This window comes from Colletotrichum destructivum, chromosome 9 (genome assembly GCF_034447905.1).
Source record: "Colletotrichum destructivum chromosome 9, complete sequence".
Classification (NCBI taxonomy): Eukaryota; Fungi; Ascomycota; class Sordariomycetes; order Glomerellales; family Glomerellaceae; genus Colletotrichum; species Colletotrichum destructivum.
The window spans coordinates 3,477,924-3,491,790 of record NC_085904.1 but is presented as its reverse complement, the minus strand read 5'-3'; the positions used below and the strand labels follow the sequence as shown (position 1 = coordinate 3,491,790).

Here is a 13,867-nt window from a genome sequence, read left to right as displayed (position 1 = left end):
AGGTAGCCTCCCTGTAGTAGGCAGGCGGTCAGAAACATGACAGCTCTGCTACCTACCTAGGTACGTATGGCGGGGCACTAGTAAACTACTACATACCGTAGGTATCACCAACATAAGGTACCTTGGCCCTTAATCCTACCTACCTATCTACCTACCTTACCTAACTAGTACCTTATCTGAACTTACACTTGCTGCCATCTGGCTTTCTTCTGTTCGGTCGACCACTTTCAGACACAGAGAAAACAATGTAAAAGAAACCTAGAAAATTTCAATTGCAAACAATTCTTTTCAAACTCCAGGAGTCCCGGGCCCCTAGAGTACCATGCAACGAAGCCTCAATGCAGTCCCAGATCCTGAGCTCCCTCACTCAGCCGTCGCCGCCGTCCCCGGTCTGACTCAAAGAATTCCTCTCTCCAGTCTTTCGCTGCAATATGCGGATCGGATTGGATTGAACTGGATTGCGGATACCATACCATACCCACATCGAGCCCAGCCAACAGTCGCAGTCAAAACCGGTCACTCCAAACCAGGTACTAAGCCGCTCCAAGTCTGCGGCAGAAATACATTCTTGCAGCGTCTCTTTCTGCTCTTACGCTGCTAACCTTAGGTACCCTACTCTCCATTGCCTTGCCGCCTCTCGCCTCGCCTTATCCGGATATTCGCAGCACAAACCAACAGTGCATTCACAGTCAACCAACCCCTGGAGAGGGCCGCATACATAGCATAGTGTACATTCTGCAAGCCTGGGAACCGAGCCCACACCATTGACATCACTCCGCGCATGCTGGACCCCATCACCACCGTACTTGCTGTACTTTAATCACCTCTCAGCGTTGCTCGTCTGCTTCGGGTCCAAGGTTTTGCTCACTCACCTCTCTCACTCGTTATATGTCGCTCACTTAACCCCCGACACAGGAATACGGGGCAAAACCTGGTTTTCGGCCTTTCTGCCACCACTTGTGTCCTTGTTTACTCTCTTCCGCTGCCCGGTCCCTGAACCATCCATTTTCCGCCCCCCCGTCTCCGCCTTTGCCTCTCGGCTCGGCTCCCGTTTCTGTCCCTCCCGCATCAACCAAACCAAGTACACTTCCCTTTCTACCCTGTTTCTAATCCTGCTTTGTTCACTTGCTTTGCTTGCCGCCCTCATTCCCAGGAGCCTAGCCGTTGGTGACTGTATTCTCGGCTTCGCAGACTCGCGCTGAACCCAAGCCCGGACTGACCTGGCCGTCTTCTTCTTTGTTCATCCCCCTCCTCCCGCAATCTCCCTCTTCTCACCTCGCGAGCCATGGCCGGGGCCAAGAAGAAGAAGAAGCCCGCCGCCAACCCGGCCAGAGGCTTCGCCACCACGTCCGTCGCATCGTCCAAGCCTCGGACCGAACCCGCCGAGGGCGCCGAGACCGTCACCACGGCCGCTCCCAACGCCGCCGTAAACCAGGATGCAGGCCCGCCCTCCGACCCTCAGTCTACGTCTGCTGGTGCCGGTGACAAGGCTACCAAGACCGAACTGAGCCCCGAGGAATTTGAAATGCAGCTGGACGAGTCCGAGCTGCAGCTTTTGGTAGAAAAGTACGCTCAAAAGACCAAACGGGATGCCCAACGCCAGCGGACGAGGCTGGAGACCGACCGCCGCCTTCTCAGGGGTCAAGCCGACACCGTCAACTCGAGGAAATGGCTGCCTCAAGAGTTGATGGATCAAGTACTTGATCTGATCCAAGCTGAGAGTCGGTTTGCGTCGTCCAGCGTCTCTACCGAGACTGCTGCTAGTGGGAAGCTGTTGCCGGAGGAGGACATGACGATCAAGTTATGGACTCTGCAGCAAACGCTCACCAGCGTTGGCTTCCCCGAAGAGCGCGTGCAGGCCGTCATGCGTCACATCCTTGACATCGCTCCCAATATACCGTCGATTGCCAAGGACAGCCTTTGGGGCCTTGAAGAAGCCCTCGACTGGATGGCCCGTGAATGCCCAAGCGACGAGCTGCCTGACTACGAAGGCAGGGGCAAACAGGGAACCAGGCAACTAGGTGAGCCTAGACTTTGCGGCATGCGCGAGTGTGATGACTGGAGCTAAACTCGTAATGTTCTAGACACCCCAGCTGAGAGTCCTCTGCCCTCAGGGGCAACCACCCCCAGGGCCTCTGAGCCCAGTGGTCGCCAAACGGGCGGACAAAGGTCCAAGAAGAAGGCCGTCGTGACTTGTGATAGTGATATTGAACCGGATGACCTGGTTCCAGTCTTCCTAGAAACGAAGGCCAAGTTGTTTGAACTCCAAACGAACCAGCAGGGCAAAAAGAAGCAAAGGAATGAAGACCCTGCAGCGGAAGAAGAGGCGGGAAGACTGGCAAAGCTCCGGGCAAAAATTGACAGAATCGAGAAGGATGTCTTGTTCGACAAGTTTGCTGCCGAGCAGCAGTGGAAAACTCAAAAGATGGCGTTGGAGAAGGAGGCTGCTGCTGCAAGGAAGCAAAGGTTGCAAGAAGAGGCCGAGAAGGAGCCAGAAAACAAGACTGAAGAACCAGCCGCATCCTCCGATGGGGACATCAACGACGAGGCCGAGCGTATTGCTGTCGAAATTCTTGCGCAGGGCGAGGATGACGAGGATGGCGGCCTCAGTGATCTTTTCGCCAATCTTCCTGTCACCGAGGTCGACGCTGCAGGCAACTCAGCCACCGTTCTGAATGGCGCAGACGGCGTCAAGATAACGATCCGAGATTTTGGGAAATGGACTGGCGTCAGCCCCATGCGAGCGTTGGAGGAGGCCTGCCGGGCAAGGTTCGTCGTTAGCATCTCGTTCCAGGCTCCCCAGCTAACCCAGTTACAGAGATGCTGCGGCCAAGACTACCTATCGCCTCATTTCCGAAGTACCATTCGCTAATCGGCATGCTGTATCCATCTCATGGTCCAAGTCTCAGGAGATACCGCCGCCGTCTCAGGATGACAGTGTTGAAGTTACCGCCTACCCGTCCGGCTTCACCTTCAGCATGAGGTCAGTTGCCACTCCCGACAAGAAACAGTCGGAAGCTTACGTTGCGACTTGGGCCTTGTTCCACATCTTTGGCACCTCGTCCAAGGAGGAAAAGGTCGGGATGAGGCTGCCCGTTGTCTGGCGTGAGCTGTGGGATGAGCTGGCAGAGGCTCGCAAAAGCCGACTGGATGCCAAGGACCGGGAAGCCATCAGAGAGCTGCGGGCTCTCGTACGCCAGAGACAGGACCAAGAGCTTGAAGACGGTGTCATCCTCCAAAGCGCTTTTAAGGGGAGGGGCACGGCCCGCAACCAGATCGACAAGGGAGACGAAACCGCTCAGGAGGCTGCCAAGCGGCTCTCTGGCGGACCCGAGTACTACCAAAACATTTGGGCCCAGAAGACCAATACTCCCAGATACCAGGCCATGCTCCAGTCTCGCATGCAACTTCCCATGTGGAACTTCAAGCAGCAGGTCACGGACGCTGTCGACAGAGAACAAGTGGTCATTATCTGCGGAGAGACAGGATGTGGAAAAAGCACCCAGGTGCCGGCCTTTCTACTCGAGCACCAACTGGCTCAAGGCAAGGCGTGCAAGATTTACTGCACCGAGCCTCGGCGAATTTCGGCCATTTCTTTGGCCCGCAGAGTCAGCGAGGAGCTTGGCGAGGGTAGAAACGATTTGGGGACTTCGAGGTCCTTGGTGGGATACTCGATTCGTCTCGAAGCCAACACCTCCCGAGAGACGCGCCTGGTTTTTGCTACCACCGGTATCGTCATGCGAATGTTGGAGGGCTCCAACGACCTACGAGAAGTCACACACTTGGTTCTCGACGAGGTTCACGAGAGATCCATCGACAGCGATTTTCTGCTTATCATCCTGAAGAAGCTTCTGCTGAGACGCCAGGACTTGAAGGTGGTGCTCATGTCAGCCACGGTTGATGCCGAGCGATTCTCCAATTACCTCGGCGGAGCACCGGTGTTGACAGTCCCTGGTCGGACGTTCCCTGTTCAAGTCCGCTACTTGGAGGATGCAATCGAAGCAACCGGCTACACCGTCGGCCAGAGCCCCCAGGAGAAGATGGTCGATCTCGACGATGATGTTGTCGAAACGACGGAAGTCGAAGGGCCCAAGTCCATCGCCGGGGCCGACCTTTCGGCTTATTCCGCCAAGACCAGAAACGCCTTGGCTCAGATGGATGAGTACCGGATCGACTTTGACTTGATCGTTCAGCTGATTGGCAAAGTCGCTTCCGATTCCGAGTATGTAGCCTACAGCAAGGCTATCCTCGTCTTCCTGCCCGGTATCGCCGAGATTCGAACGCTCAACGACCTCCTTTCCGGAGACCCTTCTTTTGCCCGCGACTGGTTCATCTACCCGCTCCATTCGACCATTGCGACTGAGGATCAAGAAGCCGCTTTCCTTGTTCCACCTCCGGGCATGCGAAAGATCGTGTTGGCGACCAACATCGCGGAGACGGGCATTACCATCCCTGACGTGACATGTGTCATCGACACGGGCAAGCATCGCGAGATGAGGTTCGACGAACGGAGACAGCTCTCCCGACTCATCGACACTTTCATATCCCGCGCAAACGCCAAGCAGCGACGCGGAAGAGCCGGCCGTGTTCAGGAGGGACTTTGCTTCCACATGTTCACGAAGCACAGGCACGACACGATTATGAGCGATCAGCAGACCCCGGAAATGCTGCGCCTTTCACTCCAAGACCTGGCCATCCGAGTCAAGATTTGCAAGATTGGGGGTATCGAGGAGACACTCAGCGAGGCACTAGATCCCCCTTCGGCCAAGAACATCCGGCGCGCCGTGGATGCGCTTATTGACGTTCGTGCTCTGACTCCTGCCGAGGACCTGACCCCTCTCGGCAATCAGCTTGCTAGGCTGCCTTTGGATGTGTTCCTGGGCAAGCTGATCCTGATGGGCGCCATCTTCAAGTGTTTGGATATGGCTATTACCGTAGCCGCCATCCTCTCGTCCAAGTCGCCTTTCACAGCACCGTTTGGGCAGCGTGCACAAGCCGATCTCGTACGCAAGGGGTTCCGTCGGGGCGACTCGGATTTGTTGACAGTGTATAACGCGTATCTCGCATGGAAACGGGTGTGCCAGTCGACCAGCGCTTCTGGCGGGAAGGACTTCCAATTTTGCCGGAAGAACTTTCTCAGCCAGCAGACACTGGCCAATATAGAAGACCTCAAGGGCCAGCTCCTGGTTTCGGTGGCGGACTCCGGGTTCCTCTTGCTGACTGACGACGAGAGACGAGCCCTCAATCGGTTGCGGTATGGCGCCAACTCGAGAGGGAGACGCCATCAGAACTTCTTCGACATCCCCCAACGCGTGAGCATCAACAGTGAGAACGACGCCATCACAACGGCAGTCATCGCGTGGAGCTTCTACCCCAAGCTGCTGGTTCGTGACAACCCGGGAAGCCGGGGCTTGCGCAATGTCGGCAACAACCAGTCCATTACGCTGCATCCATCCTCCGTCAACAAGGGCCATAATGAGCTGAAATGGCTGTCCTACTATCACATCATGCAGTCCAAGAGGTAAAACACCATCATCACACGCAGACGTCGTTCCCCGTCGCATTGCTCGAACGAAGTGCTAATTTCCTATGCTCAGTGTTTATCACGCACACGAGACTACGGCTGCCGACCCTTTTGCCATTGCTCTGCTGTGCGGCGACGTACGAGCTGACGTGAGTTGATCCTTACAAGACGGGTTTCATTTGTATTTTGAACACCGACTCTCCAGCTGCTGACTGTTGTCTCTCAGATGTTTGCTGGCGTTCTCGTCCTCGATGGCAACCGCTGCAGGTTCGCCCTGCCCGACTGGAAGACAATGCTTGTCATCAAGGTCCTCCGCACCAGGCTCCGAGAGCTCCTCACTCGCTCCTTCAAGCAACCGGGCAAGTTGCCGACGGCACAGCATGAGCGGTGGTTGGCGATTTGGCAAAAGATTTTCTCGCAAGAGACGAACAAGGAAAACGGTACCACAGCCGTCAGCAAGGCATAGAGTGTGAGCAGTGGACGAAAAGCCCGAGCTCGAGCCATTGATTCAGGCATTCATGGGCCCGGGGCCAGCTGACGTGTGAACGAGGGCCACCTTTCGTTTCACTCTGAACACGCGACTTCATGGCGAGTGGCTGGGCGTCACATGCTGGCGATTGCGTTGTGGCAAGCAACGTCCACGGGGGGGAACAATCTCTCGTTACACCTCTGAATTCCCAGAGTAACGCTTAGATAAAGAATCCAGGATGTAGATCTAGCTAAGCACAAGAGAAGCCATCCGTAGAGTCGAGGCAAACGAAAATGGTCGATGGAAAGCCCATCGAGGGGCAATGAGCTTTCAACGCCCCTTTTTCACGATAGCAAACCTAGCAGACGACGACGGGCCAGGATGAACTCTGCATGAGAGAGGGCCTAAATCAGTCAGTCTATCATGCTCTATGTCAGTCCTGTCCCCGATAGCGCACAGAAAGACAAGTAGCATAACATGTACGCAGAGAATAGAAGTCAGTTGCGCCATAGAACCCACACGAGGAATAATCGCAACAGGTACATTATCATTCTACGGTGTGCGGAACGCTCGGCTGCTAAATTGTTCAGCTGAGGGGCACAAAAAGAGAGATCCAGGTGGCAGACCAATGAGGACTTGGTAACGAGCATCCTCTAATGTCAAGACACATGACGAGAAATGTATGCCGGGAGGGGGCAGGACCCGATGAAATCAAACAATGTCATATTTCCCATTTCCCATGGACGCCGTTATTAATTATGGTCTTGCCCAGCCTGGCCGTTGCCATTCCTTCCCACGCCCTCTTCTTTGGACGTATTAGTTGTAGTTGTTGTAGCAGCCGCTGGAGTAGCAGCAGCAGCAGCAGCAGCAGCAGTAGTGGTACCACCCAGGAGGAGCGCCTTGAAGTCGGCGTTGCTCTTCATTGGTTTCCGAGCCTCGGTCTCCCCGCTACCGGTAGCACCGTTAACCTTAGCTTCCGGTTGTGAGGTTGCTGTCTCTCCCTGCCTGCTCCCTCCCGCGTTCACGGCCTTGGTCATGAAGCCCAGTCCTCGTTTAGCACCGCCCTTGTTGCCCAACACTGGCCGCTTGATGGTGGTGGATGGCGGAACGAAGGGAGCACCACTGTCAGTGTTCTTGGATGCTGCACGTTTGTCGGTCTGCTTCTTCCCGCCGACACCGTAGACGATCTTTTCTGTGCGAATCTCCCCCTTGGAATGCTTGAGCTCCTCGACGGACCCAGTGCGTAGTTTGCGGCCGTCTAAGATGTAGCCATCAAGCTGAAGCATTGCGCGGCCAGCACTGGGTTCATCTTCAAACTCGATTTTGGCGCCGCCATGACTGGGTTGCAGAATGAGGCTCTTGAAGCCGCCAACTTTGTCCACAATTTCCTTCACTCGTGCATCGTTGACCGTGTCGGGGATGCCCAGGAGGGCGATGGTCCGCGAGGCAATCTCAGCCCGGCTGGGTCCAGCCTGACGGGCGACGCCGTCGCCATTGCTGTCTGCCATCATTTCATCGCCCTCCTCATCGCGACTTGGGGCAGGGGAGGCGCCCTCTTTCGAGACGGCCGCCGTCCTCTTGAAGTTGCTGGGCGTGGAGATCTGTACGGTCATGATGCCGCTGCGCAGCTTAGCCTTGTCGAGCTCGGAAGCAGCAGTCCTGGCCTGCTCCCTGGTTTCCATCTCAACGTATGCCGCGCCATGGCCTTTGCCGGCCTTATTCCGCGGGATGCTGATGCGCTTCACGGTACCGTACTTCGAGAAGGCCTTTTGGACGTCGTCTTCGACGGCCGAAGGGTCCAGGTTGGTAATGTGCAGCTCGCGACCTTCCTCGATCGCTCCTTCACGCTTTTTCGCACGGGTCGGGTCGGAGTACATAGCCATCAGCTTGAACTTTCCTTCTAGAACAGTACCGTGTTTCTGTGTGGCTTTGGACGAGGCAGAACGGTCACGGAACGTGACGTAGCTAAATCTCCGCCGTACGTTCCCCTTCAGACTAGGCATTCTGATGCCCAGAATCTCGCCGCAGTCTTTGAAGAGGTTGCCGATGTATGCCTTGTCCGCAGTCGGCGGGTAGTTGGTGACATAGACGGTTAAATCAGTGCCGGGCTGCACGCTGATCTGGGACGTCCCAAAGTACTTCCCGTCTCTGAGCAGTGCTGACTGCGCTTCCTCTGGAGTTCTGAATTCTACCATGACTGTCTGGGTGTTGTCTTGAGGGTCAATGGCTGGGTCTGTAACGTCGACAATGTGGCCGTACTCCTTGAAATACTGCCGTATCTTGGTTTTGGTGGTCTCAGCAGGGATGTTGCTGACGAGCACCGAAGTATTTTCTCGGTCTCTTTTCAGACTCTGCTGCTTGAGTGCCGTGTCCGCCTCCGCGACTTCGCTTTTTGGTCTCTTACTGGACGTCACATCGGCCGCATCAGCTTCCTCTTCCCGCTTTCGTTTGGAGCTGGAAGTCGAGTCAGCATCCACCGTTTGGGCTGCGTGGGCTGCTTGTTGTTCTTGGGCCTGGGCTGCATAGTATTCTGCGGCCTGTGCTGCCTCCCTCTCTCGCCGCTTTGTCACTTCTTTGCGGGTTTCGTAGACTGTGTCGATGGCGATGCGGACCGTGCTCGGGAGCTCATAGTCATTGCAGTGCTGAACGTAGACGTCAATGACTCTTTCGGGCCAGTCCAGTGACTTTCTCTTGATTGCTCGTCCAAGCACGGCCGTAGCCACCGACGGCACCCTCAAGCCGATCGCGGCAGTGGACGGCGTAGGGCTACGGTCCTTGCCGTTGGATGCGAAGATCATCATTTCCCACAAGTAGTAATTGAGCCAGAAGTCATAGCTGTCGGCGTACAGCTGCTTCTCTGCCAATTTGTGCCACTCGCTCCTCGCCTCATCGACGTTGCGTTTCTTCTCCGTCAGGTACTGAATATAGATGCGCTCCAGGCGGAAGTTGGGGTCCCCCCTGTAGCTGTCACCGTAGCGGTGCTTTGCTTGGTCGACAAACTCAAGGGCAGCGCGCAGTCCCATGTCGGCAATGTCAACATCCTCATCGGTGGCGTTAAGATCCATGGCCTTGCGCTTGAGGAACCCGCACCAGCCCGCGTACATGTCGAGAAGTGCGGCCATGCCGTTCTTATAAAGCTCGGGGTTGCTGGTGGCCTTGTGCTTTATTTGTTCAATTTCATTGAAGGGGAGCTTGGCGTCTTCGGCCGTCAGAATATAGCGCGACCAGATTGCGCCCGACCAAGGGCAGTGATCAACGGCCCGCCGTAACACATCCACCATTCCTTGCGGTGACTGGGCATAAGTGCCAGATGTAGACAAGAAGCGGACGTATTCGTTCCATATGGTGTCGTCGAAGGCAAAGACGCCGGTCAAGGCCCTGGCATAGAGACCCCGGCAGAGATCGCCAGTAGCCTCAGCCTGCTTGTTGCTCCGCTTGCTCTGGGCACATTCCCATTCGAGATATTCCTTAAGCAGGTTGCGGTAAACCTCGTCTTTCCCTTCGCGGGAGGCCTCCTTCAGTTTCAATTCGAACATGTCGCGATCTTCGGTAAGCTTTTTGGCCTCTTGTGACTTAGGGTTGGCGGTTATGCTCTGCATCGTCTCCTCCCAGGCAGCCTTGTTGTAAGTCGACAGAAACTCGGAGAAGGCTTGCGCAGTGTTGTCGCGGGTGACATGTGGAACCTGCAGGCGATCGGTGTACAGGTAGGTGATGCGTCGGATGCCCTCGGCGGTGCGCGAGCGGGCGAGAAGGCCGCTCTCGAGAGAGATCCACTGATCCCACAGCTCGTGGCTGTCGCTGATACGGTATTGGATGGCTTCGTAGGCCTGCTGCCAGAGGCTGAGGGCAGCGTTGAGAGAGAAGAGCTCGCAGCCCATGTGGCGTTCCTCGTCTGACCATCCCGACTCGTAGGACTGGCTAGCGATGTAGAGGGACCAGAAGTAGTCGCAGTATGCGCGCCAGACGCGAACACTGTTCGGTTCAGCCTCGACAGCAAGCTTGAAGAGCTCGATGACGTGAACGCGCTTCTCCAAATCGTTGGCGTGTCGACTATTCTCAGTGACGTAGTCGAGCCATTTGTCCTCCCCTACCGGCAGGGTCGCCATCTTGCAGAGTTCGTGGGGTCGTCAACAGACGAACCATGGGAGAAGCAGTCGCCAGGTGGGTAGTTGCGTGTCTTTGTTTACTTCGGCGCCCTAGCTTAGTGTACGAGCGGGCGAGCTTGACCGATGGTACGTTTTCTGGGAGACGATGATGGTAATGGTGGTGGTGGTGGTGGTGGTAATGGTGGAGAGCGTGTAACGAGGGGGACGCGAGCGTGGAGATTTTGTTGAAGAAAAGTCAAGCTTGGACGGCGGTCGGGGGTAAGGTACAGGCAGGCGGAGGGAAGTAGGGGGGGACGGAATGGAGCTTCGGAAGCTGCTAGGACCCGCGATAATGATGGCAACAGGCAGATGGCGATGCGACGATTCAGCGAGGCAATGGCCGATGCGAAACTGGGCAGGCAGGTTTACTTTGCGCGACCGCGGTTCGGCAGCATTTGGGGATTTCTCGACAACGATAGGTTGGAATGGCGAACTGAGACAGGACAAGGCAGGGTGAAGTTTTGATCTGCTCTTGTCTTGTCGTCTCTGTAACGGGAGGAAGGGGAACGTTGAAGCTTGGTAAAAATGATAAAAAAATAAAAAAGTGGCCGACAGGATTGGTTCGCGCGCTGGAAGGTGCAGAGGAGGCCGAAGGTAGATAGGCAGGTAAAGGTAGCCAAGCGATATCGTAAGGCGAGGCTAGGGAGGTAGGTACCAATGGTCGGTCACCTTAGGTAAGAGTATCCGCCAACAGCAGGCTTGTTGTCGATCCTCAGGCCTGCTTGCTTCTCAACCGTCTTTTTTGTTATGCTCTCCCTTTTTCTTCTCTTTATCTTCTTCTTCTTCTTTTCGCTAGACCCTCATGAGCGGTCTTGGGGAGGAGGGGAGTTTTTTTTCTTTCTGAAATAGCTGGGTATCTGCAGCAACTACAATTCAAAACGACTAGATTTGCATGGGATTTTTCTTGGTTTTGTTTTGGGGTTTTCTCCCATCTTCACGACATGTTGGAAGAAGTAGACTCGCACCGTACAAGGTGTCAAAGTCACTACTGTAGGTCCAGACGCCAGGAGAACTTTTGGGTTGTCCTCTCCGGGACACTAGCCCACCATGGCCGGACTGCTTGCTGGCTTTCAGGCTTGCCGGGGCTCCTCCGATGCCTTTTGGCTGGGCCAGTGGCATTTTTTTCAAGCCCCGTAAAAAACGCGAGATGGACTGTGGGGATTTAAGGTGGTATCCCGCACGGTCACACTGACCGGCTAACACTACATGCTGCATACTGTGCGCTGGATGAGCGAGACACGGACAGGAGGGAGCTCCGAGGTTTCGTTTCCTGTGACACTGTGTGGATGTCTGCTCTTTCTGCCAGGTCCGATGACATTGTGTGCGGGGGACCAGCCGCCAGGCATTTGTTCATAGGAATGGGCGGAGTGAGACCCTCCCGATGAAGCAAACGACAGAAGGGAAACCGGCAGCCGTCTATCGGGTTTGCTGCGCAAAAACGAACCAGAACGCGTTATTTAGGTCTTCCCTTACACTTACTTCCTTACCTCATGCCCACGTAAGGCGCAACTCGATACCCGGCGAGCCAGACTGGGGTAAAATGTGGGATACGGGCACCCAGTGTGGAAGCAATATTGACCTGCGCCCAGGCCAATATTGCAGTAATAACGCACCTTTACAGGTCCCTGGCCCGCCCGTCTCCGTCTCCTCGGTCCTGACAACAATTCCTTCAGCCATCTATCTGCCTTCCGCCTTGGGGTGCCCTCCGGCCGGATGCCACAACGTTCCGGCTCTTCACGTGAGTAGATCGTACCTATGGAAGATTCCTAGTGGCTGAACTCTATCTCGCTTGTCTTACTTGTCTAGTCGTTCCTTAGATTGAGCGAGACATTCAACCATTAACCATTGGTGACATTGAAGCTTGGCACTGTGAGGTCATGCCGGCGTGCCGTGAGACCGTGACCGACAACTGCTGCCGGTCACTTTTTCTTTCTGCCGACGCCTCCTGTTCTCTATCACAACATGCAGAGTTTACATCCAACCTATTATCAGATTCCAGGAGGCAATGCAGACTGTTGAGTACTACACTTCCTGGCTCTACTCACTTGACGCAGCGAGCTATTATTAGTGAATCAAGAGTCCCCTACGGCTGGCCTCCCTGCGAGATGAGGTCATTGGCTTGCTGCTGAGTCGCTTCCCAATCGAGTCTGTACCACCAATCCGTCTACCTACCTACCTATTCGTTGGTAGGTTGCTACCTGCTTCAGTAGGTACAGATACCGACTGCATGATTGCTAACTTCGATTTTTCCTCCACACACCCGTACACCTGCAACGCAGACCGCCTGGCCTGGCTATTTTCTATCTCTCCCCCTCTCTTCCTCCCTGTTTCTCCATAAAACCCATAGAAGGGTCGTTGTGGATACGGTGCACGTGGTCAGCTGCTCTGCGTTTCCATCCGGAGCCCTTGGACCGGGCCGTCGGGCCCGGTCGGTGTGAGACGGTACGAGACAGGCCTCTCAGCGTCTTGCGCTCTCTCCACCGCTCCGCTCCGCTTCTGTCACGACATGGGATGTAATCCCTTAATCATTCGACTGGACGATGACCAATAACGTGATAGGTGTCGGCAAGAGGTGGCCTTCTATTTGTCTGAAGCGTCGCTATCGCCGCATTGCATCAGCCAACCAATGCAAAGGCTAAATTGGCATGTTAGCATGCTCGGAGCCGCCACTGAGCGATATGCGCAGCTGAAGTCAACCGTCACGAGGTCAGTCCCAAGTGTTCTTCACCCGCTCGTCGTCGCCTCCTGCTGTGGCCGGTAGTTTCCTGGCCTGGATGGCAGATCGACTGCGCAGGGCTGTCGACGACGGAGCCCAAAAGAGCATGACGGGCTAAATTGACGCGTCGGCTCCGCCAACAAACTCGAGACGGAAATGGGGTTTTCAAGGCGATGGGACAGGGTTCCAAGGTACGCGACCGTTGCAGCCGTAAAAAAAAGCTCGCCAACCAGCCTGTGCTGATCTTGCAGCGCTCGCCGACGTCTTTATGCGCAGGGAATACCTGTCTCGCACACGCGACACCTGACCGAAATGCAGTTATCCGTGAGAACGAGCCCGTTTTGTCATTGGTTTGCCGGCTGCAAACATGGACTTGTTTGCCGCAACACATCTATTCAGGGGTATGGCGCCTTCGACTTCTGTCGATGCGCCATGCCATGATGTGTGGACGGGATGTAGCTTTTCTCAATTGATTCATCAAGGAGATAACGTCAATAGGGTAGACGACGTCTGCATGATACAGTGACAAACGGAATCCTCTGTCGAATGCAAGCCTAGATAATGGAATGAGATGGATGGGACAGAGAGAAGAAGAGCACCCGGGTTTGGGCGACGTAGGTACCGGACCTGTTGTATGTGAGGAACTCTGCCTGCGACAGGCCGTGGTATGGGAAGGTTAATGACAAGGCTGGTATTGCTTCTTCACCCTCACCATTGCTTCAGCATGCTGTTCGGGAGTCATCATCGTTCAAGAGGCGCGAATGTCCTATCATAGGCGTTATGCTGTGCGCGGGCTAGGTAGTCTATGGGTTTGAACCTCTCGGCCGGTACAACTCACGACATTGTCAGCATCACCGGGAAGGCAGAATTGGCCTGAAGGCGCGGGTCGCAAAAAGATGACTGGTGGAAAAGAGTGAGGAGAGAGATGATGAGGGGCATCGTCGACGAGTGTTCAAGCCGTTGTTCCGGGAGGGGGCTGAAACAGGGGAGCGAGGGGCCACGGGGACATTAGC

The 13,867-nt window shown here is 55.3% G+C and overlaps 3 protein-coding genes across 3 annotated transcripts; 2 read left to right on the top strand and 1 right to left on the bottom strand.

Annotated features, from left to right (window-relative positions):
• The first annotated feature begins 253 nt into the window (after positions 1-253).
• Positions 254-6,530, top strand: CDEST_14139 (Putative helicase, P-loop containing nucleoside triphosphate hydrolase). Its single transcript, XM_062930295.1, has 5 exons — positions 254-2,021; positions 2,085-2,769; positions 2,819-5,521; positions 5,598-5,673; positions 5,751-6,530. The coding sequence occupies exons 1-5, from the start codon at positions 1,286-1,288 to the stop codon at positions 5,988-5,990; spliced, it is 4,440 nt and encodes a 1,479-aa protein (XP_062786346.1). The 5' UTR covers positions 254-1,285; the 3' UTR covers positions 5,991-6,530.
• Position 6,531: 1 nt separating this feature from the next.
• Positions 6,532-10,784, bottom strand: CDEST_14138 (Putative RNA recognition motif domain, tetratricopeptide-like helical domain superfamily). The gene has a single exon (XM_062930294.1). The coding sequence runs from the start codon at positions 10,097-10,099 to the stop codon at positions 6,746-6,748; it is 3,354 nt and encodes a 1,117-aa protein (XP_062786345.1). The 5' UTR covers positions 10,100-10,784; the 3' UTR covers positions 6,532-6,745.
• A 1,280-nt stretch (positions 10,785-12,064) lies between these two features.
• On the top strand, positions 12,065-13,806 carry CDEST_14137 (uncharacterized protein). The gene is made up of 2 exons (XM_062930293.1): positions 12,065-13,045; positions 13,106-13,806. The coding sequence occupies exons 1-2, from the start codon at positions 13,011-13,013 to the stop codon at positions 13,293-13,295; spliced, it is 225 nt and encodes a 74-aa protein (XP_062786344.1). The 5' UTR covers positions 12,065-13,010; the 3' UTR covers positions 13,296-13,806.
• Positions 13,807-13,867: the final 61 nt, after the last annotated feature.